At 46.6% G+C, this 25,797-nt stretch overlaps 1 protein-coding gene across 3 annotated transcripts in view; it reads right to left on the reverse strand.

Annotated features, from left to right (window-relative positions):
- MYO16 (myosin XVI) overlaps positions 1-25,797 on the reverse strand; it is a 481,948-nt gene that overhangs the window by 337,511 nt on the left and 118,640 nt on the right. For all 3 annotated transcript variants that reach the window (XM_045081327.1, XM_045081326.1, XM_045081325.1), the window contains exons 5-6: positions 15,216-15,324; positions 8,194-8,318 (exon numbers count right to left, since the gene is read on the reverse strand). In XM_045081327.1, coding sequence (XP_044937262.1) covers positions 8,194-8,318; positions 15,216-15,324 — 234 coding nt within the window. The remainder of the gene's footprint in view (positions 1-8,193; positions 8,319-15,215; positions 15,325-25,797) is intronic.

The raw sequence follows: 25,797 nt of genomic DNA on the forward strand, positions 1-25,797 counted from the left end.
TCTACCCTTGGAGTTCATTGTGCTCTTTCATGTACACCGTGTACATACATGCTTATCTCTCCTAGTTAATTGCAACAGAAGAACAAATATATTTAACCAATTTAAGGCATAAACACAAAGAGATCAAGTTTCACATCACTCTTCCCATACTTGGTTATACATAGAATTCACCTCATCAATATTTTAGCAAACAGTCCCGAGAACAAACCATCCACAAGTATCTCAAAGAAGGATGATTTTATATACTTGTTCTCCTGGAAAACCAGTCTTACAAGCTGCTCCGCAACGGAGTCTACATCACACTAATTATCAGTTGACTCAAAGGTTCCTCTGAACTATAAGCACGAACATCAGGATCTGAGGTTTTCACCGTCCGTTCGTTGGTTAGCACCTGAGACTAACGAAGTCAAGTTCACTTGTCATCAAGGATGAACTCCTTAGTGAGAAGATTTGCTTTCCACGGGGCAAAAATTGGGTTCTCCCATTCCAAACTCAGCCCAGCTCCTACCTGACCATCTCAGGCACTGCTCTCAAGGAAAAGACCAGAAGGAAAGTCTTGGCTCACTTGGGAGAAAAGCTATCAAAAGCATGAGCTCCCAGTGACATCTCTGAAGGCAGACAAATTTAATCCGAGACCATTTCAAAATGAAGGCAAAAACTCCTGACTTTGAGTATTTCTACTTCCTTACAAGAGACAACAGAGTTTTAAAAATTCATCACAGTAAATCAGTAAGAGCTTAGAGGCTCTACCCTGATTCTACCGGCAATCAAATCCTGAATCCGTAAGCAAGCCTCCAGACCCCCCCACCAAGGGGACCGTTCTCATCACTAAGTTAAATGTCTATTTTATAGACCTTGTCTATTTAATAGACACGAAAATGTCTATTTTCTGAAACGGACATTGCCCCCCTCCCTTGTCCTGACAATGTCTGGAAGATGTCAGGGGCCAAATGTGAACATGTCTATCCCTACAGCATCTCAGAACACTCCTCTCCTGCTGCGTTATGGGGTCTTGGAAGAAGGACAGAGACAGCTGCTGCTTCTGTAAATGATGAGCAGCACTTCTTGGAAGGACAATTGCAAAAGGACAGTCCTGGGAAATGACGGCAGGCTGGAAATCACCCACGCAGTTGCAACGCAGGACGAGGCTTCAGAGCCGCTTCACAAACGCTGCTCATAAAAGTTATCAGTTATTCCTTCTCGTCTGTGAGACCCGTGAGGCAATGACCTTTGTCCTGGTATTGCAGAGGCAAAAGCTGGGGCTGAGCTAATTCAGGCGACCAGCCCCGGGGAGCGCGGCCCCTGCAGGCGAAGCCACGTTCTTCCGTGTTCTGCAGCTCGGGCGCTCGGAAATGGCCACGGGGCACCGGCACCCGCGCCGGCCAGGCCACCCGGGGAACAGCCGCGATTCGCAGTGCTCCTAACAACCACAGTCCGTCAGTGCTCCTGACGACCACAGTCCGCCAGTGCTCCTGACAGACCTGTGTGCGTCCCAGAATGCATTGGTCTAAAAATGGCATTTTTCTTCTTCCCATACACCCCCTTCCCCAATATCCTTGTCTTGTATTAAATGTTTGTCTCCGGAGACGCCCACCATTGACACACTTGCCGCAGCTTTCGCCCAGGCCACCACCTGTGGAGGCACAGACGTGCGCTAAGCGTGGCGTGCAGCCTCCTCACACCGATCAAAACCATCGCCAGGTCCTGCACGGCGCAGCGATGAAGACACAGGACCTGAGACCCCCCCTTAGAAGTCCGCAGGAGTCAGTGTCTCTGAATCAGCCGCCTCCTCGCGCAGGTGGTGTGGGGGGCTGGGGTCAAGACTGAGACAATGACCAACCAACAAGAGCCGCCCCAGACAGTGAGGGCGCTGCGCCTGAGGACCGTCCTGTCTCCTCAGCACGACGCGCTTCTCCCGACTGACTGTTCTCCAGGAGAGCTCAGCGCACAGGCCTGCATTGCCATCCGCTGACCAACTCCTCACTACTGGGCTTTTACACATGTGCCGTATTTTTTATTTCATAGAAGATCGCTTTGTTGGTAATCACTGGATTTGTGTCTGATTATGTGCTTCTGACACATTCCCAGATATAGAATTGCAATCCTAAAATAATGAAAATTTTTTCAATGTATTTGCCTACGCTGAGTTCCACAATGCTGGTGCATCCCCTCGAGTGGTGTGTGGAGGGGCTCTTTCTCATAGACCCTTGGCCTTTGGGGCTTCACTATTATGTATTTCTAAAATGACTATAAATAAAATTCAATGCACTGCATTCCTAAAAATGGGTCTCTTTTGATATATCTGTAGGGTAGCTGTACTTTCTTTTGAGTATGGACTCTCACTGCAATTTGTTTTCCTACTGAGAGATGATCTTTTCCTTCATTTCCACGAATGCTGCATATTTTAAAACTATCAACATTTTGAAAGACCTGTCCCAAGTATCATATTCCTAGTTTATTATCTGCCTCTTAAGTTTGCTCATTATTTAATGCACTAGTGTTCATTTTAATTTTTGTCATAGTCAATGATCTCAGCACTTCCCCTTGTGCTTTCTCTCCCATTTCGATATTAGAAGGGCTTTCACCACCCAGACATAACTCCTTTTTACTGTGTGACACGGAAACTGGGGGTTCATTGTTAAGTTACTTACTCAGTCTCCTATTTGAGAATCTCATTTAAAAAAAAAATCTGTGTGTGAAATTTAAAATATATTCCCATTGAATGTCGTCTTATTTGAGGTCTGTGACTCTTCCCACTCTAGACCAGGCAGGCCACTAGGAGGCTAATGTCAAATTCTGATGAAAATTACCTTAGGAGTAAATGAAAATCAATCTTGAGGGATAGCTATTCAAGTAGCTGAAGGAATTAGTCCAGATTTTGAATGAATAATGGCAAATTTTCTCCAGTTCTAGTTTTCTATCAGAATATTAACAGAAGGGGGAGCCTGAGTGGCTCAGTCGTGAAGCATCTGTCTTCGGCTCAGGTCACGATCCCCAGGGTCCTGGGACAGAGCCCCACATTGTGCTCCCGGCTCCGCGGGGAGCCTGCTTCTCCCCCTCCCACTCTCCCTGCTTGTGCTTCCTCTCTCGCTTTCTCTCTCTCTCTGTCAAATAAATAAAATCTCTAAAAAAATATTAACAGAAGATTTTTCCTACTATAGTTTTGACTGTGTAAGAAAATAATATGTATCACATCTCAAAGTGAGGCCAAATATGGACATCTGAAAATAGTTGACCAAAAACTGCCTAATTACATTTTTAATGTTTTATCTCTACACCTGCACCCAGTGTGGGGTTCGAACTCACAACCCCAAGATCAAAGCCACACACTCTACTGACTGAGACAGCCAGATGCCCCAGCCTAGATTTCCTTTGACTTCTACCTCTAGACTGAGGGTATAGTAGGTCCAAATGAGAGAGAAATGGAGACAGGACACATGAGAAATTTTTGTGTGGTGGTGGGGCCTGGGTCCCTCCCTAAATCCTGTCAGCAGAGCTTGGCTTCAGTGGTCACCGACAGAAGCCATGTGTCCTCTGGAGTCTGGCGGAGACACGGTTACTGGTTTCGATTCCTAACTAGAAAAAATAAAGGGCAAGGGACAGGCTGGCTCTCTGCTTTCGTGGGCAGCGAAGGGGAGTCACAGATATGCTGGCGTCTGCCCACACTCATGAGGTCGCACCGGCAAAGACAAACACAGGGAGGACAGCCATGTTTGTTTTCCGTCCTGTTTCAGGGAGATGGCTGGAGAGCATGCGTGGCCCAGTAGAGACAGGCTGGGGTACCCCTGACTCCCAGAGCAGAGGCAGGTGTGAAGGACCCTCTGGAGACCCCAGTGATGGGGGTGACGTATCTGAAGAACCCTCACATCCTCACAAGGGAAGGGGTCAGCTTCTTGCCCAGAGAGCAGGACACCTTATCAGGAAACCTCAAGCCCAAACCTTCCAGCTCCCAGTGTGTCTCCTCCTGCGCATCTGTCCCCTCCCCTCCTCTCCCTCCACGTCACTGACACGGAAGAAGAGACGGTGATGAGAGGGGAAACAGACGACCATGGCCCCCTCCCTTCCATGGACTCCCTAATCTGATGCGACACGATGCCAGCAGTGGGTTCCAGATTTCACTGAGATCGGGGTCCTCAACACCTGAGCCCACCAGACCCCACAGGATCTCAGGGAGATTCAGGGGCTTTTGCAAACTTGGATGGGAAAATGGTTTTATTTATTTTTTTTTCTAATCCCAAATGAAATTTAGCAACTTCTTGAATGGTGAATCTAGGCTACACACCTATGATGCTATCATTGAAAGTGATATGTCCCTACACATTGCTGTCACAGTAGACATCTCCAAATATCCCCCATATTCAAATCTACCCTAACATCCTGGCAATGATTATCCGTCACTCAGTGCCTTCTTAAAGAAGCACACGCATAACATATCACAAATTTAATTTTGATAGTAGGATTATGATGTTTCCATGTAACTGGTGTTCTCTGTAATACAGGCACCATCTTTATTACATTAAACACAATTCTGACAAGGAATCCACAGCTACACTGAGGTTTAGAGGGTAACACGGCATAAAAAAGATCACTGAACCCTGATTTCACACAAGCTGGGACTTTTCATGGTTATATAGGACCAGACACTCTAATCTCTAAACTAAGGCTATGGTTTGTAATATAAAGTAACCACAAAAACTCTATTCCCTTAAAATGGCCAGAAAGCTGATGGCAATGGCTAAGTCTTCATCCAGAAGTAAGGGTAAACCAGCGCTACTGAAAAGACAAAGGGAAACAAAAATAAAATTGCTTGATGTTTGCATCTCATGAATAATTCTTTTCCAACAAACCCAGTGAATACATCCCAAGGCCAGATGTTATATATCAAATTCTGTGACAAAAGAGAAAGAACCAGCATCTTCCTAATGGATCTGGAAGTCATTACAGTCAAATTTTCAAAGAGCATCTATGCACTTGAACTCAGGAATGCATTTCCATATGCTCGTAATGATTTTTTTATTTTTTTGGAATTGTGTCCTTTTTGGAGGCTTTGTTTTCTTCTAAAAAGAATTATCTGTGTAAACTAAGAGATCTTTTTCAAAGAGCAACATTATGTTTGGTTACTTTATTGCATATTCTAACAGAGGAGAAAAAGGCAATATACTACAAGTGTAGCAGTATTGCATCTTTTCTTGATAGTTTTACCTTTTTTGCACAATGTAACTGTGGGAAATGATGCCTAATTTTAAGCCACAACAGGCATGCCTACTCGGGATACAGAATTCTGTGGACGAGTGTCTTCTCACGGTTCCCACTAACAACAGACAGGAACGCACAATCCGGAGGCCAGCATGGGGTGGCGGTCATTAACGTGAAAGACTAACCAATTCAGACATAAGAAATCAATCTCACCCTCCACTTGCTCAATGCTGCGAGCCATCTTCGAGGGACAACTTCCTAGCCTCCCAACCACCGTTACTTCCCTCATGAAAAGCTCAGAGATGATTGTTTAGTTATTACACAACAATTTGTTTGCAACATTTATGCTCTCTGCTCAATTTTAAAAAGTCACAAAGAATGTCAAAATTGAAAATGACTGAACAGGATAGCAATGTATTGCTCTGTATTGATTCTTGAAACAGCTTCACTACTGAAGTAGGTGGGTCCTTCTGTTCAGTGGTATTTGAAACACGAATGCCATTTTAATTTAGCAGAGTTTTTTTTTTTTTTTTTAAAGAAATCTAAAGCTGTAATGTCTTGTGCCAAACAGAGAAGCAAAGATCTATTGGGTTTCTGAGTTAGGCATCAGTGCATGCCATGTTTTTAAAGAACCATTATCTGCTCCAGTCTGGATCTTGAGGCTCGCACTCCAATGAAAGTGCCCTAGCTGAGAAGACCAGTGACCTCCATGCTACTAAGTCCAATGGCCAAGTCACCATCTCCAGTCACTTGGTCTCTTGGTTGTATCTAACAGTTCACAGCTTCCTCCCCCTCCTCATCATACTTCCTTTCTTTGGCTCCTGTGACATCTCATTCTCCTGGTTCTCCTCCTACCTTGGGAGCTCCTCCTTGCTCCTCTACCCTCTATGCCCCCTGCCCTAGAGATCATTTCTGGATCTTTCTCTTCTTCCTAAGCTCCATGGCTCAGTCCCAATTTCTCTTTCCTTCTGTATCAAATCTTTGATTTCACCCATGGTCAAGGCTTTCAGTGCCATGTTTCTATGCTAGTGTTCCCCAAATTGAGTCTGCAGTCCAGACAGCTCCTGAATTCCAGACTCTAGCAACCAACCACAAACCCAACACCTCCATGAAGACGGCTCAGAGGCAGCCATAGCTCTCTGTTCCCCGAACTGTCCATGTCCTAAGCTCATTTTATCCTCCACCTTCTGTCTCATTGGATGTCAACCCCATCACTCCAGGTGTCCAAGCTAAAAGTACTTGAAGTCAATCTGCAGTCATCATTTCTCTTCCACCACTTGGCCATCAGGAAGTCCCAGTGGATCTTCTTCCCATGCAGATGGAAGTCAGCCCCTTCCCACCCACTCAGCCTCCTGCAGCTTGGTCTGAGCCACACCACCAACCACTGGGTTACTCTCTTACCTGAACTCTCGGCATCAGCCTTGCCCTCTGACCATCCATCCTTAACAGCAGTCTGAGCAAGTGATGCTTTTAGAACGAAAGTAGGACCATGTCTTGCTCTCCTCAGAGCCCTCCAATGTGCTCCCATCGCACTCAGAGTAACTCCACGGTCCTCACACAGGTGCACAGACCCTGTGTGATCTGCGCCATCTGCCTCCCTCCTTCCCTTTACTCTACTTAGCCTCACAGGCCTCTGTGTTGTTTCTAAATCACAACACACCCACCCCTGCCTCAGGGCCTTTGCACCTACCACCATTCAGTCTTGAATGCTCCTATGCACACCTGTGGTGTGTGCAGACCTCTGTCAGGTCATTACTCAAAATTCCTCATCGGTGAGACCTTGCCTGTGTGCCTCCAAAATGTCAACACACACCCAGCACCTCCCTGTCTCATTTTATTATTTTCTCCTTTGCATCTGCCATTGTTAATATGTTTTGTATTTAGCTCATTTATATTGTATATTATGTATCTTCCCCAATGCAATGAAGCCCACAACAAAAGGACTTTTGTGGTTTTATTCATTACTATTTTGTTCACAGGAGGTGGCTAATATCCCAATAGATTAATCACAATATTTTTCCATTTGAATGTGTGATTTTTCAATAAATTCTAAACATACTTTGTGTTCTTTGCTTGTAACTTGGTGTTTTTTTTTATAGTCTTTTGAAACTTATATTCCAAAGTCCAAGATCAGTATCAAGAAAGATTATTCTATCTAGAGGTCTCAAGGTGCTTGATCTGCATTTAATAAATCTAAAATTGTATCAGGTCTCACACCACTTTATCCATTTAGACAAATCACTTCTCTCATCACAGTATTCAACCTCACACCTTATTTCTGCCGTGGCAGAAACTGAATCACTTCTTCTAGACACTTCTACACAACCCATGCTTCAAGCATCATACTCCTGCCTGTTAGCTTAATTCCTCTTAATTTTTTCCCTGAGCCTCAATACATTTAGTTCCAACCGTGATTAACTTCAACACTAGCATGCCTAGTTCAAGTACATTTTTTGGGTCAATAACTCAGATGTTTTTTATTCTCATGATCAGATATTATGCTTATATTAGAATTAACCCACATTTAATTGTACTGTTTTCACATTACTGCAACTATGCCCAACAGCTATTAAAAAAAAAAAGAAGAAGTAATGGCATAATTTTGCTTGGATTTCGAAATTCATTCACCAGAGTGACCCATAATTTGTGTTTGTTAAGATTAAAATGAAAACATCCTCCTGTAAGTTCCAGTTCAAATATCACACTGACAAAGTAACACATACAAATCATTCTCGATTTTTAAAAATACACGGAAGGAAGGCCTGAACAGAACACGTCCACCTAGAACCCCTGGCTTCGAGGAGCAGCAGTGTATGCGATTTCTGTTCTCCTCTTTGCATACGTGGGTGTTTTCAAGATTTTTATGATTATAGGTAGTTTTTTCACAATCAGGAAAAAAAAAAGCCATTTTTACAAGTAGTACCTAATTCTACACAGGAGACATCGGCTGAAATTCTCTATTCCAGCAGGATTTCTGAGTCGCGTACGCAAACTCACCAGAGTCACTCCTTCATCGTTCCTCTCGTCAACATTTCCACCGCCGGATAAGAAGTGTTTGACATCTGTCAGCATGGCCAGTGGTCTCTGGAGCTTCATCTGTCTCAGCGACGTCAGGTCCACTCCTGGGGGGGGGGGGTGAAACAGCCTTTCAAACCAAAGGCAAAGATGCTTCTCAGCCTCTGGGGGTCAACTCTGAATTTAACTTCTTGTTCTTTCAACGGTTCCCCTTTGAAGCCTCTCTTCCCCCTCGGAATTCTCACCCAGAGTCTGTATGATTGTTTGGCTCTGCACGCCTTCTATTCTCAGCTAGAAGACAGTCTTGAATAATTTTCCTCTTCTTATACGCCAAAGATGGGACATGCCGCCTTATCCACGGCAGGCTCTCTGTTTCAGTATGTAAATCCCCAAGGGGCATTGCCCAGAGTATTTTAAACTGTTTGAATTGAACTGGAGTTAAAAAATACAGTTTTTTATTCTCTATCATTTCCTGGCCAAAAGAGTTGCTTCCAAAAGAGAGGCGGGTCTCCTGGAGCAGAAAACTGCCTTTGCTGGGAAAACTGGGAACATCTACATAAATCTATGGTTTGGTGAATAGTATCGTACCCACGCTAACGCCGTAGTTGGATCAACACAGCGCGGCTGTGTGGACTGTGGATGTGGGGCCCCCGGTGAAGGGGATATGGGGTCCCCCTTAGCTATTTCCACAACGTCCCCATCTATCTCAAAAGCTTTCCAAATGGATTTCAAGAGATGCTCCAATCGAGCATGTCATGACCCTTCGTGTTAACACAGAGGAAGCTCGTAAAGCGGACTGAAGAGCCGTCCACCCAGCTTGGCCGAGGGGGCGATGGGGCCACCCAGAGCTCAACCCGCTCACCGCCGGCCCCTACCTCAGCGCAGCCTTTATTTTTAACCTGAGATTTCAGGATCCTGAATCTCCACGGTAGCCTCTACCTCTGTGTTCACACCTCCCGTTCCCAGCCCTGGTTCCTGGACGTAACAGGTGTTTACTAAGGGAAAAGGATCCACCTTCTTCTTAGAGAAGATAATCCCGCTGGTGAGGATAATTAGTCCGCCAGCGGCGGCTGTGAACCAGCCGCTCTTCTGAGCTCGCTCTCTCTCTCTCTCTCTCTCACACCTGAGTCCTCATGGCAAATGTGCAGGTGGGCAAGACACTGGAGACCAGGGCACCAATGCCACTGGAGCGGTCCCCCTGGTCATGCTCCTCTGTGGCCAACCTCTCCCGGGGCAACTCTGGGAAAAGAGTTTAACCCTCCTGACCGCCCACATCCGCAGTCCTCCGGGTCATAACATCCGTCCCAAGGGAGCAAAGCTACCGGCACTCTTTCCGGGATCTGTCCCCAGGGCAGAGAGCATCCAGCCTGCGGCACACCTGCCGCCCTTGTCCCCTCTGAGCCAGCAGCTCCGCCTTGCGGCACAGCTCTCACCCAGAGCCTGGCCTCAGAGGTCAGGCTGCCTAGGCTTTAGTGCTGTCTTGTACCTACTTCTAGTACCAGTGGGAGAGGTGACTTCTCCTCAGCCTCACTTTTTCCACCTGCAAAATGGGGCTGGTCATTCTGGTTTCACTGGTTTTCATGAGGATGAGTTGCCAACAACACGGACAGCACCGTGCCCCATGTTTGGCTGGTGGGCAGCACTCAATAGGCGGAAGGGGTCATTCCTACTCAGCTTTCCGATGCAGGGATTATGGGCCATTCATTTTGTGGTGTCAGGCGAGGACCAAGCAAAATAAACAAAATAAAGCAAAATGCACTCTTTGAGTAATGTGGGTTGTTTCAAATCCTGCGTCCAAAGCAGAGACAGGAAGGACCACCAATGACCAGCTTTGGAATCTCCACGTGCCATGCTGGAAGCATGAACAGATTTCCCCTAAGAGCTGCTTTGAGGTTTGTTAAGAACCAACAAAAATGATCACTCTCTTCTTATTTTTAGGATGATGGAAGTGAACATGTGAGTTAATTTTGGAAAATATTATTCCTCAAATGTCAGTGTTCAATTTTGCACAGTTGGAAGCAGCAGGAGAATCTGATGGTTACATTATTCTAACTTTTATAACCTGGCTCTGTTTATGGGAATGGTATGTATCTTTCAGAGGATTATTGAAACACAGGGTTAAAACTGAACGGTAGAAGAACAGGGTTCAAAGATAAAAGACAATTAGAAACAGAGTAGAGATCTCACTTTAGCTGACTTACGATGTGTCACGAGAAAGCCATCTATTCTAGCAGTGGCTGTGAAGGAATCAGAGGGGAATATTATGACCTTGTGTCTTATTATTTAAAACTTAATTTTGCTTCAGATATGATACCAAGTAAAATGTCATTTCGTATTTTCATTACGAAACATGCAGAAGTCTATTTTCAGTAAAAAACAGAACAGAAATTCCCTCTTTTCTTGGTCAAGCAAAGTTCTCAAGCTGCTCCATGAGAAAAACAACCAAGACTTATTACAGGCACAATAAGTCTATTCTGTAAAGGGCAATGAGCCAAGCCTGTCTCTTTTCCAAAGAAATCAAGTTTCACTTCCACCCTGTTTTCTGAAAAACATTAATAGAAGCCCTGATTAGGTTTTTCATTTTGACAGGAATTGTGTAAAATCTTCTCTTTCAGGAAATAAGAAAAACATCATTTGTCTGAAATTCATAAGTGATTCCACGTGATACTAATTCCTGTCACCTGATCACCTGATACCTTCAGAAGGCGTTTGCCCACAACTGAAATCACACGGACACCTCAAGTCAGTCCAAACCCCGTGCTCACTCACCTCCCTAACTCTCCCCGCTACAATAACATGGTTTTTGTAACAATTCCACTCTTCCTTTTCTCTGTTATCCCTTCTTCCCTGGGGTACCGTGTGAGCCCACGTAACTACTGAGCCAGTGCCCGGCGATGGAGGCCTGGCTTCTCCCAGCTTCTAGAATTCCTAACTCTCAGCTTTATCTCCACTGTTCGCTTCTTAAGCTCATTAAATCCAAGAGTTGAAGGACGCTCTGGGCAGGCAACTAAGGGAAGCTGGTTCTGGCAAAGAGAAAGAAACACGTTCAAGGCCAAAAGGTGTTTGAACCCTGCACCTGATGCCCCTTCTTCGATCCTGACTAGAGGCCCCACGTGAGGTGGTCCCGGGCCCCCGGGAGTGCACCGCCACCCCAGCGACGGTTGGATTCCCAGGACGGCGATGTGGGGACAGCATTCTGAATGAACTCTATCAGGCAGAAGAAATTACACAAGGTCGCTGTGCGCTGGTCAAGCTGGGAGTCCTCTGAAGAACCCTCACGGGGGTAAGGAGTTTCTGAGGCTGTTCCAAAACGAGAAAGCCCAGGGTTTTAACTAAGGCAGAAACAGTGTAACCGGTAAGGGATGTGGACATATCAGAGGGACATCAGAGAAGCAGAATCTATTTGGTGACAATTGCATGTGAGAGATTTAGAAAAGAAAAGTGATGTTCAGATGGTTGGATTCCTGGCTAAAGGGCAAAACAGAATATGGACAGGGCACACCAGGAGAGTGGTAACCCCCACATTGGGCATGTGTTATTTCAAGTTGTCTGATACTCTTGTGTTACTAAACCTTGTGCAGTGCCAAGCAGAAGGTCTGCAGAGATCTCTGAGCTGGGGTCGGGCGGGTATTCCTGGGAGCAGGCAGGCAGTGGGCACAACACGCGGATCGGGGTGACATAAGCCCCACATAGCAGGCGGCGGGATGCCAGAAGAGACCCAGAGACAATAGCTCTGGCAGCCATCCACATGTTGGCGTCTGTGTGTGCAAGCGGCACATCCAAAAGAGACGAAGGGAAAGCTCGGGGACGGTGAAGAGTACGAACTGTCACCGCCACCGCAGGGAGCAGTGGCGCGCAGGTCACCCACTGGCACGGGAGCACGGAACAGAAGGGAGACCTGTCAGGGAGGCAGCGGCCGTCTCTGCAGGGACACCTCCAGCAGCGGCAGAAGCTGCACTGTGGTGGCTCCGGAGAGGAGACCAGGAGCTCAGGGAAGCAACGGGAGTGACCTTCTCTGAAAGGATGGATTTCCCGGGAAGGAGAGAGGGAACTGGCTGATGAAACGGGGCGAGCAGGGTGGAAAGCAGACCGTCTTCCCTGTGTCTGGCATCCGTCGAGGGCCACCCTGTGGCCCCCCGAACCCTGCAGGGCTTTCTTCCCTTATGGGAGCATTTTATAATTCTTTGCCTTCTGCGAAACCCAGCGGGGTTGGCCTCGCACCACAGAGCCCGGATGCGTCATGCCTTCAAGTAGCGCGCCGCCTCTCCTTCTCCAGCCCGGGGAGCTCAGGCCCTGAGCCGCGGTTAGGGGCTGTGTCCCGGAGGGGACAGTGGGGTGAGCGGCCACTGTACAATCAGAACTTGTGACCAGTGAGTGGTCTTCCGTGTAATCAGCCCGCTCCCGACCTCACCTGCCTTCAGCCACGCGCATCCCGATGGGATCAAAACCGGGGACACACATCCAACCCGGGGGTTTCAGTCTGCTTTTCCTGGGTTTCAGGTTTCAGCCTGGAAAGCAGGGGACACGCACCGAAAATTCAAGGACGTGCAGCCACCCCGCCATTAAGAATGCGGTGCGGAAGCACGGAGACCCGAGCAGTAAGGACCATCTCCCGGTGGGTACTCGACGTGTCCGAGGCTATCGGCCCACGCTGTCGTCGCAGTTAACGCTAAAAGCACCCCAACAAGGGGGCCCGGGCATAAATCAAGTGAGACAGCATTCCGCAAGTGTGGCAGCCGACAGAGACACGTGGGAGGGACCCCGGCAGGAGCGGAGCAGAATGAATGACCGGAGGGAGAGCAGATGGACGGGAGACTCGGGCCGGCGCCACGGTGAGCGCGGATGGACACGGAATTTAAAATGGAGGAGAGACTAAGTGGAATTGGTTCCAGCAAACATGCATGTTACAGACCCATTGTGACAGCCGCGTCGTGGCGGATTTTCTCCTAACCCGTCGGAGTCAATGCCTCCCCCTCTTCCTGCTCCCTTAATCACATTTAAAATCAACCTCGTGGGGCACCTGGGTGGCTCCGCTGGTCAGGCATCTGGTTCTTGGTTTCAGCGGGTGTCGTGGTCTCGGGGCTGTGGGATCGAGCCCCGTGTCAGGCTCTGTGCTCAGTGGGAAGTCTGCTTAAGGTTTCTCTCTCTCTCTCTCATCCTCTGCCTCTGTTCCCCCACCCCCTGCTCGTGCTCTCTTTCTCTCTCTAAAGAAATGAAAAATAAAAAATAAAATCAACCTCCCAAAGGAATACACTTATTTTTCTTTATAGAGGATAGATAACACTGCTTTTGCAAATACTAAAATTTCTTTTTTTAGTTTTTTTTAAGATTTTATTTATTTATTTGAGAGAGAGAGAGCACGAGAGGAGAGAAGGTCAGAGGGAGAAGCAGACTCCCTGTGGAGCTGGGAGCCCGATGCGGGACTCGATCCCAGGACGCTGGGATCATGAGCTGAAGGCAGAGGCTTTAACCCTCTGAGCCACCCAGGAGCCCAGCAAATATTAAAACTTTTTATCAAACAAAATCCTTGGAGGAGCTGGAAAGGCTTATCAGTCAGGTGAGTTCTTTTGCAAAGGAAGATGCTTGATTTTAGTTTTCAAAGAGAAATGTGGGCTGCGGCAGCTGTCAGAGCCTCAGAAAAAGAGCTGAAAGGTGGAAAGACACCAAGTAATGCACGGCCGAGCTCTGCATGCAAAGTCAGAATCGGGCACTGCCAGCCCAGGGTGTGCAAAGGTCCAAAAATAAACTTCGCAGCCGTGGGATGTGCAGGACGTCAAGCTTCCCTCCCCTTAGCAGTGACGGAAGCTGTCCCCAACGAGTCACCACTGACAAGAGGATGACAGACCTGACTGTGACCCTCCGGTAAGGAGCAGGTACTAGGAGTGAGGACAAGATCAGGGAGTGGCACCCCTCCCCCCACGCTGCCTCTGTCACCCCAGCCCAGAGACTCTGTGACCTTCAGTAGGACAGCCTGGCTCACGTTGTCCCTAATGAAGATAATGGTACTCATCCCGCTTTCAGAATTAATGACATAATTTTTTTTAAGAACTCGCTGGCTGCTACGTACTAATTATTATTATTATTCTAAGCCATTCTCGGAATAAACCTTTTGATACAAGCGATCTGGAGGAGGCAGAGAGGGCAGGGAACAAAGAGGCAGCTGTGAGGGCTTTTCTTAGAAGCAAGGACAGAGTCAGAAGCGCTGCGTGGCTCTTAACATTTTTAAACTTTTTTGCTGACAAAAGATCATCCTTGAAAGGACTGGAGTTTCTTTGTTGTTATTTATACCTAAGCAGAAAGGGGGGAAAGGAAAACAGAAAGTGGCAGCCTTCTCCAGCTTGATGCCATATTGGGTTCAGGATTTCAGATACCTCCCACTTTGCCCATGTTGAACTTACTCATGAAATTATACGTTTCGGCTGTGCGATTAAACATTCTTTGTCAGGGGCCATGGCTGGGAGCTTGGGCTCATCTCTTCAGGCTAGCACCGCCGCCGAGGAACCTGCTTCCACTACGGTACTCTCCAGCTGCCGACAGGGGCGCCGGGAGGCTATGCGGGCTGCCCTCCACTGAAGCCCTTGCTCACGGGCGCGTCCTTCTTGCAAGGACCACGGACTCCGGCGACAACACACCTCAGATGACTGACCAGCCTCTCAGGAACTCAACGTTCAGCTGTGCGGGTTCACTTTCGCCCCCTCCCAGTGGAGAACAGATTATAACTACAAACCCAGTCCCCCTCAATACAGGCTTCAGACCCTTGTTAAAATGTCCCTCCACTGCTGGCCTCCAGATTTCTGCAGCCTTGCAAAACGGCACTGACTAAACCAACAATGATCAGGGTGGGAACAGCGAAAGGTTCCATGGAAAGAAAGACTTCACGTCACGCAGTCTGGGGAAAGCTTGTCCATCTGCAGTCACATAAGCACGCCTAACGATTAAACACGCGCTGGCAATTCTACCACGCGGCCCTTGATCTTTCTTCGGCTTCTCAAACACCCGCCTACCATGTTCATCCAGATAGGTCAGCAGGATGAAGCTGGATTCCGTCCCCTCTACGGCGTAATCCAACGGGATATTTCCATTGACATCCTGGAGAAGGACGTCGGCGCCAGCCTGTGAGTGAAGAAGAACAAACAGAACGTGACGTATGCTGTTAGCAGAGGAAGCCGATCAAAACTCTCACTTCTAGGTTAGGCGGGACACAGGCGCGGGAAGTCTGTGGCAGATACGACCCTGGAGAATCGCAGGAAACCGTGATTACATTGCAAGAAAAGTACAGCAGTTACCTTGTGAGAAACTCCAATAAGGCTAAAACTGTTCAACTGACCTTTGCAAAGGCCTAAGTCCAGACTACTTCCCCCGCCCCCTCGCGCTAAACCCCGATTTCCAGCCCATGACCACGAAGCCAAACCCACCCGGTCATTTGCCTTGTTTCTACACAGCAGAAACCCCCTGTGCCTGCACAGAGTCTCCGTGGAGGTCTTTCCTATGAACTTCAACCCATCTTCCCCAGACGATGGCCTAAGCCCCTCGAGGCCCTTGCTCTCTGTGGAAAGTCATCTGAGAGCTTTTCTCCCCTACCATGTTTTAATAAAAAGGCTTGGACTAATGGCTTCTGGCTGTTTGTCTTTTTCTTTCTTTCTTTCTTTCTTTTTTTCCTCCTTCCAGAAACTATTTTCTGAAAAAAGCACCATCTGTAGATATCAGTGGATAGAGTGTATTAAATATGGCCGTGACAGTTCGTTCAGCTCCAAAGCAGGCTTCGTCAGGCGCCTCGGAGGATGCCTGTCCCCCCACCCCCACCCCCGCCACCCATCCCAGCTGAAATACAATGACAGATGTACTTGCCCTTTGAAAAAAATGTGCTCACGTAAATCTTTAATGAGCGCCATAAAATTTACCAGGCCTGCTTTGCATCTTTTCTTCAAGGGCATGGAGTGACCACGTCCCCACGGACCAAGGCTCCCCGTTCACCTCACAAGTCACGGAACTCAGGTCAGGGAAATGAAAGTCTTCCCCTGTTCCCTGGACCAAATACAATTCTGTGCTGTGATGTTACTGAAGTTCACATACTCTCCGAGTTCCTAACGTGACATGAAAAGGTGTGTGACATTCATAATCTTATACACCAAAATGGGGGATTTTTCGCCTTCTGTTATTTGAGACCTGTATTAAAAAAAAACAGCTTTTCTATACCTTACCGAGTCCACACAATGTTTGCAAAGGACTGCTCTAAGTATCCTGTGAAGACAAAGTCGATTCAAGTGGCAAAACCATGTCTATCTTGCTGTCTTGCCTGCAGGGAACTATGCATTCACCTCCCCACCCAGAGGCAACCACATTCTACTTTCTGTAATCATATCAAGCTACTCCTGTATTTGAACATAGTAAGTTCTATAATGCAGGTTTTCACTTGGCTAAGACCACAGCTTAGTCCCTGTTACTGTCCCTGCCTACTACTGTGCCTGGCCCATGGTAGACACTAAAAAAGGTTTACTGGGGGGGGGGGAGGCAAAAGTGAACTTAGACTAATTATTAAAAATTAAGGCAGAAAACTCTAATTTTCATCATTTTTAACTAAATTTCCTGACCTTTATTTTATGGGTTCTTGAATAAAACTACAAAATCACTACGTGCATTTGTGCATTTCCTGCCTTTGCTATTTCGGGAGGACATTTGTGACCCTCCCGTCTCTCCCGCTGCTTCTTCCTCCCTCCCTTCTTGCTTCCCTCTCTCCGTCTCCCTCTTCCGTCTCTCCCTCCTTCTCCCCCTCTTCTTTCTTCCATCACTAGGCAGGGTGACAGTGCCCCACGTGCAGGGGGTCCTGGTGCTGGGCCCCCTCCCCCCTGACCATCTGGTCTTGGGAAGGGGCCGTAGACAGGCTGAGCGATGTGCAGTAAGAACACTGGTCCCCTGGGTCCCCTGAGAAGCTGTGTATCTGGAATTGCATACCTAGTAAAGAAAACAAAAATGGAAAAAACCACCATTGATAAGGTTCGCGACTGGTTGTCATTCTTAGCATGACCGGCTCGAGCATTAATATGCACTGTTAGTTGTTAATGGATCCCACTGGAACTGAGGGGCTGAGGGCTTGCAGAGCAAGACTTCTCCTCAAAATGTCAGAGATCTGCCTCAAGACTGTCAGGATGGTCTGATTTCCAGCGTACAGAAAGGAAAAGGCCCATGGGGTTGGGAATCAGTAACATTTATTACACATTGTGCCAGTACTTGTTTGTTTAAATACTTTGAGCCACCCAGTAAGATGAATTTTCTCCGTTTTGCAAAGTGAGAGCCAATAAGTCATTTGCTAAAAATACCCCCTTCACACTGTCCCTCCTTAATATGAAATTGGAAAAATTATAAAAGTATATATGTTCTAAAATATCTTTCCCTTCCAGACATGATATTCTTAAATACTTCCTTAAAAAAAAAAATTCTTATTACATTTCAAATTTCATTCCACGGGTGCTAAGAGTCCACTAAACGGTTTCTCAGCACCAAATATCAAAACCAGGAAGGGGCTCCTGAACTGGGCCACATATTAATTACAGCGTTTCCGTGGATACGGGGCTCACTATTTTCAGTACAGAATGTGGGCGCCGACAGCAAACACAAACTTCCATCTCCCCGTGTGCCGGTGCGTGCCTTTCACAGCGCACCCCGCGGTTTCATGCCAGGGCAAGAGAAGCAGGACAAGGCCAGGGCTGTAGGCGAGACTTTCCAACACAGGACACAGATGTCCAAGGTTGTACCTACTCTGTGATACAAGAACATCTGTCTAAGCCATCACGACGTGCTTTCCGAAGCTCAAGCAATCTTTTAAAATAACTGGATGCTGTACTTTATCAAAACAGATGGTTAGGAACTGGCTAAAAACTGTAAAAAGATAGCCAGAGTGAGGAGAGAGGGTAGGCACACATTCTTTCTCATTTATATCCAGGGCCCGGGAACACCCCGGGCCCTGGGAAGCATGTGTGTGAACGCAGACATGCGTTAGTGTGTGTGCACGGGGGCACGCGTTTGTGTGTGTGCACGCACGCACGTGTGTGCAAAGCCTCTTCCTCGTTCTACTTTCCCACGCCTGATCACCGGGTGGTCCGATTTCTTATACTGACTGTCCTCACTGTCCTTTGTGTTCCTCAAAGAATGCTCACGTTAAGAAAAACTTGCGTTGGTGAGAACAGCTCAGCCAGAACATTATTCTTGTGCCGTGCAGACCGTGAGGCATGCCCTTCAGTTTGGCCTCAAGACAATCAATCACATCGTGATGGATATTCATGAGGGAAATGAAAGTATTCGATGTTCTCTATGCAAAATCCCGCTCCTCAAATACTTCCTTCAGCTGAGGACTGGACGGTTCCTACAGGAAGCCCTGGGCACATTTTCTCTAAGGAAGGCCACCCAACCTCCAGCCTGTCCTAACTTATTATGGTCCTTGGTATTGGAAATGGAACTCAAACATACCACTCCCCCACCTGCCAGATAGGAATCTTATTTACTGCCCATCCGATGACATATGAACCCATAAGGGCACCTTTCCTGTAAATAAACACTGTATCGGTTGCTTTAAGTTACAGTTTAATGTCAGTGAAAATACTCACCACGTCTTTCACTCAGTAATAATTCTCTAACACATTAATACAGGAATTTTAATGAGAGGCACATGGTGGCATCTTAATAAGCAAATGCACTTGTTATAGACTAACATTTTCTGGTAACTCTATTTTGATGCAGTTTCACGTTTAGTCAAATCTGCGAGAACAGCACAAAGAGGCCCCGTGTACCTGCTAGGGGTTGAATGGCATCCCTCCTGCCTCCCCACCTGCAGGAACACTGAAACCGTGATCCCTAGTAGCCGTGAAGGTGACTTACTTGGAAATGGGATGGGTGCAGACATAACTAGCTGAGTTAAGATGAGGAGCCCCGGGGACACACGCCCAGAGGGAAGGTGGCCACGTGAAGACAGAGGCAGAGATGGGGACCACACGGCCAACGGCCGAGGAACACCAGGTGGCCCCAAGAGCTTGACCAGTAAGGTAGGAGCCTCTCCTAGAAGCTACAGAGGGGGCACGGCCTTGCTGACACCTTGCTCAGACTCCTGGCCTCCAGAACTATGAGACCGTAAATTTCTGTTGCTTTAAGCCTTTAATTTGTGGTATTTTATTGTAGCAACCTTAGGAAACTTATACTCTGCCCTTTACCCAAATTCACCAATTTATACTTTCCCCTTATTTTTGCACTCACTCTCTGTTTTTCCTGAGTCTCTCTTTTTAAAGATCGATTTATTTATGTGAGAGAGAGAGGGAGAGGGAGCACATGCAGGCACAAGAACAGGGGGAGGGGCAGAGGGAGCGAGAGAATCCCACGTAGACTCTGAACCGCGCCCGGAGCCTGATGAGGGGCTCGATCCTACAGCCTTGAGATCACGAACCAAAACCAAGAGCCAGAAGCGTAACTGCCTGAGCCACCCAGGTGCCCCTCCTGAATCTCTTGAAAGTGAATCACAGGTACCACCTCCCTTTACTCCTAATATTTGAGTACGTATTTCACAAGAATAATGGTAATTCTTCTGCATAAAAGTTATTGCATCACAACATTCAGCATTCCTAAACACTACTATAGAAACCAGCATGCACGTGCAAATGTCCTTAATTCTTCCAAGCGTATTACTGAAAGCCATCTCCCCAGCTCAGGAGGTAACCCACGGTCCCCCAGTGCATGGACTTGTCCTTTCTTTTTCATCCTCTCCAATTTGGAACAGGCCTTGTCTTTTCATTTAGAACAATATTTTATTTAATTTTTTGAGAGAGAGAGAGAGAATAAGAGCAAGGGAGCATGAAAGGGGAGAGTCAGAGGGAGAAGAAGACTCCCTGAAGAGCAGGGAGCCTGATACGGGACTCGCTCCTGGGACTCTAGGATCATGACCCGCCCGAGCTGAAGGCAGTTGCTTACCCCACTGAGCCACCCGGACACCCAGCCCTTTTCTTTTCAAGGCCTTCTTCACATGGCCTTACAAGAAGGTTTTCGGCAGGCAAATCACAGAGGAGGCAGCACGTTTGTCCCATCGTACCCCATCCGACGGGGGTGTGATGTCCCTTGGTCCCGTCACTGAAGACGTTAACCTTGGTCGCTGGCAGAGCTGAGGTTAGCCAGGTTTCTGCACTGCGGAACCACAGCTAGGAACCCATGAGTGCACGCTGATATCAACAAACACATGAATACCCAAACAGAGGGGAGAAGAAAAGCCTCCTCCTTACAACAGAATCCCAACGCACGCATGCAGGACGTGACAAGGTTAGAACGTGGCATTCGCTCCAGTCATAATCGATTCAGATGAAAATCAGCAAGGGAGGTTAACACTATGTTCCCGGGCGCCAGAAAGGCGGAAGTTTGAAGGAAACTTTGATGAGGAATAGAATATTTACACAGTCCTCAAATATCCTGCCACAAAATATTCCACTTAAATATAAAAATGTTGGCGTCTAACATGATAGGGAAAATAGAAAATTCTGGGAGCGGATGTTTTGTGCTTTTGAATTGCAGATGGTTTCCCTTCTTTCTGTAGAAAATTTTGCATTATGTGCTAGCAGGAAAAAACGAGGTTGTCCCAAATGAATGTATAATGCACGGGCAATTATTTTGGTTCGGAACGCATGCTGATAGCATGCTGCAAGCTTTTAGTTTAAGGATATATGGGAACTGCACTGTGGGATCAGAGGGACAAGGCTTCAGGTGTCCACGTCCTCTGGACCCCAACCTGTTAAAGATTATCTCCAGATTTTTTAAATTCACTTGAGCAAAAATAGAGTGTTTGGGAAGCACGACAATATTCACTTCTGAACTCTTCATGGCATCTCATATTAAGTAAACAATAAAAGTTGCTATCCTACAAGAAATGCACATATTTTGATGAGAAGAAGAAATCTGCATGGGGCTTCTGAGTTAGACATCCATGAAAGTTGAATTGTGTGTTTCCAGTATCTTACATTCATTGAGGAGGTAAGTTAGACCAGGCTGTTCAGAGATAGAAAGTGGGACATCAGAACTCAGGGAGCTGCAAAACACGGACATGACCGTCAAGGGTGTTTGACTTAGAGCTTGCAGAAAGCAGGAAAGGGGGAGGGAAGTTCTCCTGGCACAATGTAACGAGGCTTGGCATCAGAGACGCCGTGCCAAGTGTCGGGTTGCTGTTTACCGGTGTCATGACCAAGAGCAACACACCTAATTCAGCCCCTTAGTTTGCAAACTACAACCAACTATTACTAGTTAATGGAGACGCCAGTTCTCCTCAGTCTAAGCCCAGCACAGTGCCGATGTACAGTAGGCACTCAGTGAACTACAGCTCTCCTAATAAAAGCAATCAGCAAGGAAAGAATACCTTATTAAATGTGGTCTTTGTAAAGATGAGCATGAGCTATGCTACAGCATAAATCACCCATCCTCCCCTGCACACAGGTGTTAGCTGGGTCCTGAATTCAAGTTCCAAAAAGCATGGGCAGAAGGAAACAGCAAGAGAGAAGTTCAGCCCAAGCTCCTTGAAGGCTGAGGTGGTGTATTTAGTTTTGTTGCTTCCATTCTTCCCCTCACTCTTACTGGACAACGTATTTGACAAAGCCAGCAATGAGGAAGCAAAATGATTTCAGTCAAAGGTGAGAAATACTTGTAAAATGTCACGCCCAAAAAAAAAAAAAAAAATGTCATGCCCAGAATATACAGGTCCAGCGATGTTAAAAGTTTCAAGTGCAGCATCTAATGCAAACCAGAAAAAAAATATCTGAATGCTCTCTACTCTGCTATTGACAAAATGCACTGTGCTCTGAGACGTATGAGGGACTCTTTGTAAGTCTGTTCCTTAAAGAGAACCCACATGCAACAAAACACTTTTATGAAAGATTAAATAGAAAGGTACAGGTACTTCTGGAAGAGATCTCCCAAAAATCTATTCAATCCATTTATTTCCCGGTAATTTACTACTTGGCTTTTGAATGTGTGTCTTCCAGCCAGTGACCCAGGGAAACTGTGCAGACCCTCCACTGCTGCTTACAACCAATTATTTGAGAATGAAAACAAAACTTTCTAGCAACCCTGTCGTCTTCAAGGACAAACTCCAAAGAACCACAAAAGCTTCAAATAAATCAGAACAAAGACAGCAAACTCCTTTTATACAAAGACAAGCAAAACGCCTAAGACTCCCCCAAAAATGAAACCTAAAATCACTGAACAAAAAGAATAATAGGTTCTGACCCACAGGGCCACCAAATGCCATCAGGAAAGACAGAGGCTCATGTTCTGAGACTACCTATTCTCTGTACCCTGTATCACTTTTCACTTATTGCCGTTGAATTGGGTGATTGGCAGAAATGCTATTTTTTTTAAAGATTTTATGTATTTATTTTGACAGAGAGAAATCACAAGTAGATGGAGAGGCAGGCAGAGAGAGAGAGGGAAGCAGGTTTCCTGCTGAGCAGAAAGCCCGATGCGGGACTCGATCCCAGGACCCTGAGATCATGACCTGAGCCGAAGGCAGCGGCTTAACCCACTGAGCCACCTAGGCGCCCAAAGGAACAGGTTAAGAAACTGTTAAACCTTAAAACCTGGAGACACTGAATTGCCACCTCTTTCCCCAAGGCTCTACTGAGACATTCCAGTTGAAAGCCCTATGGCCATCAGGAAGGGAGGGTGTCAGGTAGGGTATGCACCAGCAGATACCTGTAAGAGTGAATTAATTACTCCTGATGAGCACCAGTGAATGGTGCTGAGAGGGAAGAAACCATCTTCCTGCCACAGTCCGTCTCTCTTGTACTTGAGTCAGAACACCCACAGGATTCCTGAGTTCCCATCTGCCCACAATCATGGAAACTCAGGGAACAGAGGCAGAAGATCCATTCATCCCTGGTCTCAAGCTGAGACGTTCCCGTGGGTTTGCACGGTTGGAGCATCAGAGGGAAAACTAAAAGCATGCAACTTCCCTCCTGCTTCTGCACTGTTAGCAGATAATGTAGGAAGCGATACCACAAGGGAATCCTTTCATTCATTAAGAACTATGCATTAAGCCCCTTATTATAATTAAAATGTACTTTGAGATTAATGAAGTTTTCTGGTAATAAAAGTTTTAAAACCTGTAGGACCACCATTTAAATTTTATAACAGTTGAAATTACATTGGAGGAGATTTTTACAGCTCAGTCTGTAAACATCCGAGGTCAGTAATTACTACTTTGGGAGCATGTAAATATTTACTGGCGGCCCTGCTGCCATGCAAAGTAACAAACCATGTCAAGAAAACAAAATATGTCAGAAAGAAAGGATAATCGGAGAATTCCAAGTGAACAGGTGTGGATAGCACTTACAGACATACTAAAGAAGCCCGGACGTGTTTCTACAAGGGACCAGAGTTTCATGGGTGCATAGCAGGGGGCAGATGTGGGTTCGTGGGACCACAGCCTCAATCCTCATCTTCCAGACCAAAGATGAAAAGTCAACGTGTAGGGACATAAACATAGTTAATTTAACATGAGAGAGATATAAAAACCAGAGAGCCATCTAGAAGAGTCCAAAGGGATTGTATCCGGGAAGAAAAATGTGCAGGGAAGGCCAGAGCTAATCTGACAAGTCTTCCAACAAGTCCTGTAGAATGATCTGGCTTTCTAGATATGGGTTTGCATGACAGATACAAACCAGAAGTGAAAACAATGGCATACAGGAAATAATTTATGTCATGAAACGTGTATTGCCAGGATCATGAAATCATGTAATAACAGTGTCAAGAGCATAGAAAAAGTAATGAAAATTTGTATAAGATGTCTAAAATAGGAGAACACTTAACTAAGGCCATCTGTATGATCCAACCAACTAAAGCATGTCATAGAAGAAACTTGTAAGACCTGGAGATGTACAGCATGTGTATATAAAAAGATGGACACATTATTAAACCACTGCCAACACGGCCAACCTTCCAAATTTAAAACGATGGTGGACACGTTTTGTGTTACACTGGGGTGACCACCCAGCATCCACCTTTTTTCCCTCTTTGAGACTGAACAATGCTGTCTAGCATGTGGCAGCTCTTAACAGGCACACGGTCAAAGCCCTAACAGACACTCGAAGTACCATTTCTCTATTAACTACTAAACTAATACAAATAACATTTCTCTATTAAATACCAAAGTAAATACATGAAGCAGTTCTACATAATAGAATGGCACTCGATGCCATGAGTGTCACACAAGGTAGAACTTGCACAATCACAAAAACAGAATGCTGGGTATGTGTTCCAGATTACCACCAAAATACTTCTGGGTTTCGTTTCTCGTCTCTTCTCTTCTTTTCTTTTTTTAAGACTTTATTTATTTATTTGCCAGAGAGAGAGAGGACAAGCCATGGAGCACTGGAGGTAGGACTCGATCCCCTGGCATCATGACCTGGGCTGAAGGCAGACACAACCGACTGAGCCACCCAGGCACCCCACTTCTAACTGGCATGAATACACAAATTGGTGCTTTTAAGAATCTCTCTTTCCTTTAGTGACTGCCTTAAACTCCTGGACAGGAGGAACACTAGCGAAGGTCAACTATCAGAGGTCTTTTATTCTGGTATCTCTTTCTCAGTACAACACTCACCTTATTTTATTATTTCCTGTGTCTCCCCGCCCAGCGCCATGACTCCTTCACAGCCGTAACTTCCAGCTGACACATGATCCTTTCTAGTCCAGGAGGTTCATACGTGTCATCTGTGTTGGAGTCAGCTGCCTCCCCCTTTAGTAACTCCCCTACACTTTCCCCAACTAACCAGTCTGACCCATAGGTAGGGATATCTCCACGCCCCTATCCAGCAGGAAGACGTTACAGAAGATGGGACCGTCCACCTTCGACAGCCGTAAGGATTTATGGGTCACAATTGTTCAGGAGGGAAATGATGAGAGAGCAGAAGGTGAGCTGAGGACAAAGCACAAGGGGACACCCTACAACACCCCCCAAGCCCCCCACCCCAGTGTGGAATATGCGTGACTTTCCTCGTGGAAGCTCCCAATTGTCTTAATGTTAGGGCCTTACTCAGTAAGGGACGGGTGGGGCTAGGTAGGGAGAAAGAGGTAGGGGCCAAGGGATCAGGGGCTTGCAAAATTCAAAAACCAGAGAAAAGGTAACAAACCAGACCACTGGTCCTGGGTGTCAGACACCCGGGTCCTGTAATAGCTGCTTCCCACCAAGAGAATTACCTGACGCCATGAAGGGAGTAAGCCACTGACGGCTTCATCACGAGTCCTTGCTCTATGGTGATATCAGTAGAGGTGTCACACGGATTTAAGTTCCCTGGTTAGCTGTCTGTAAAAGACCACCCCTAAAAGCCATCAGTGGCAACCTTGCTGGGACCCCTCTTGAGAGCTTTTTCTGTACCTTCATCTAATGGAAAGATCCCTTTAATGAGGAACAGAAGCCAAGCTTAGGACAAAGCAGAAGCTGACACCCCACAACCCCCCACCCCCACCATGAGATATAAGTGATGTTCCTCCTGCACTCTGAGTTGCTCTAAAGCTAAGGATAGGAAAAACAAGTAATTAACTCATAGAGATCACAATCCTGCCAGACAG

Source organism: Mustela putorius, unplaced genomic scaffold (genome assembly GCF_011764305.1).
Source record: "Mustela putorius furo isolate JIRA1106 unplaced genomic scaffold, ASM1176430v1.1 tig00000551_pilon_pilon_pilon, whole genome shotgun sequence".
In the NCBI taxonomy this organism is placed as follows: domain Eukaryota; kingdom Metazoa; phylum Chordata; class Mammalia; order Carnivora; family Mustelidae; genus Mustela; species Mustela putorius.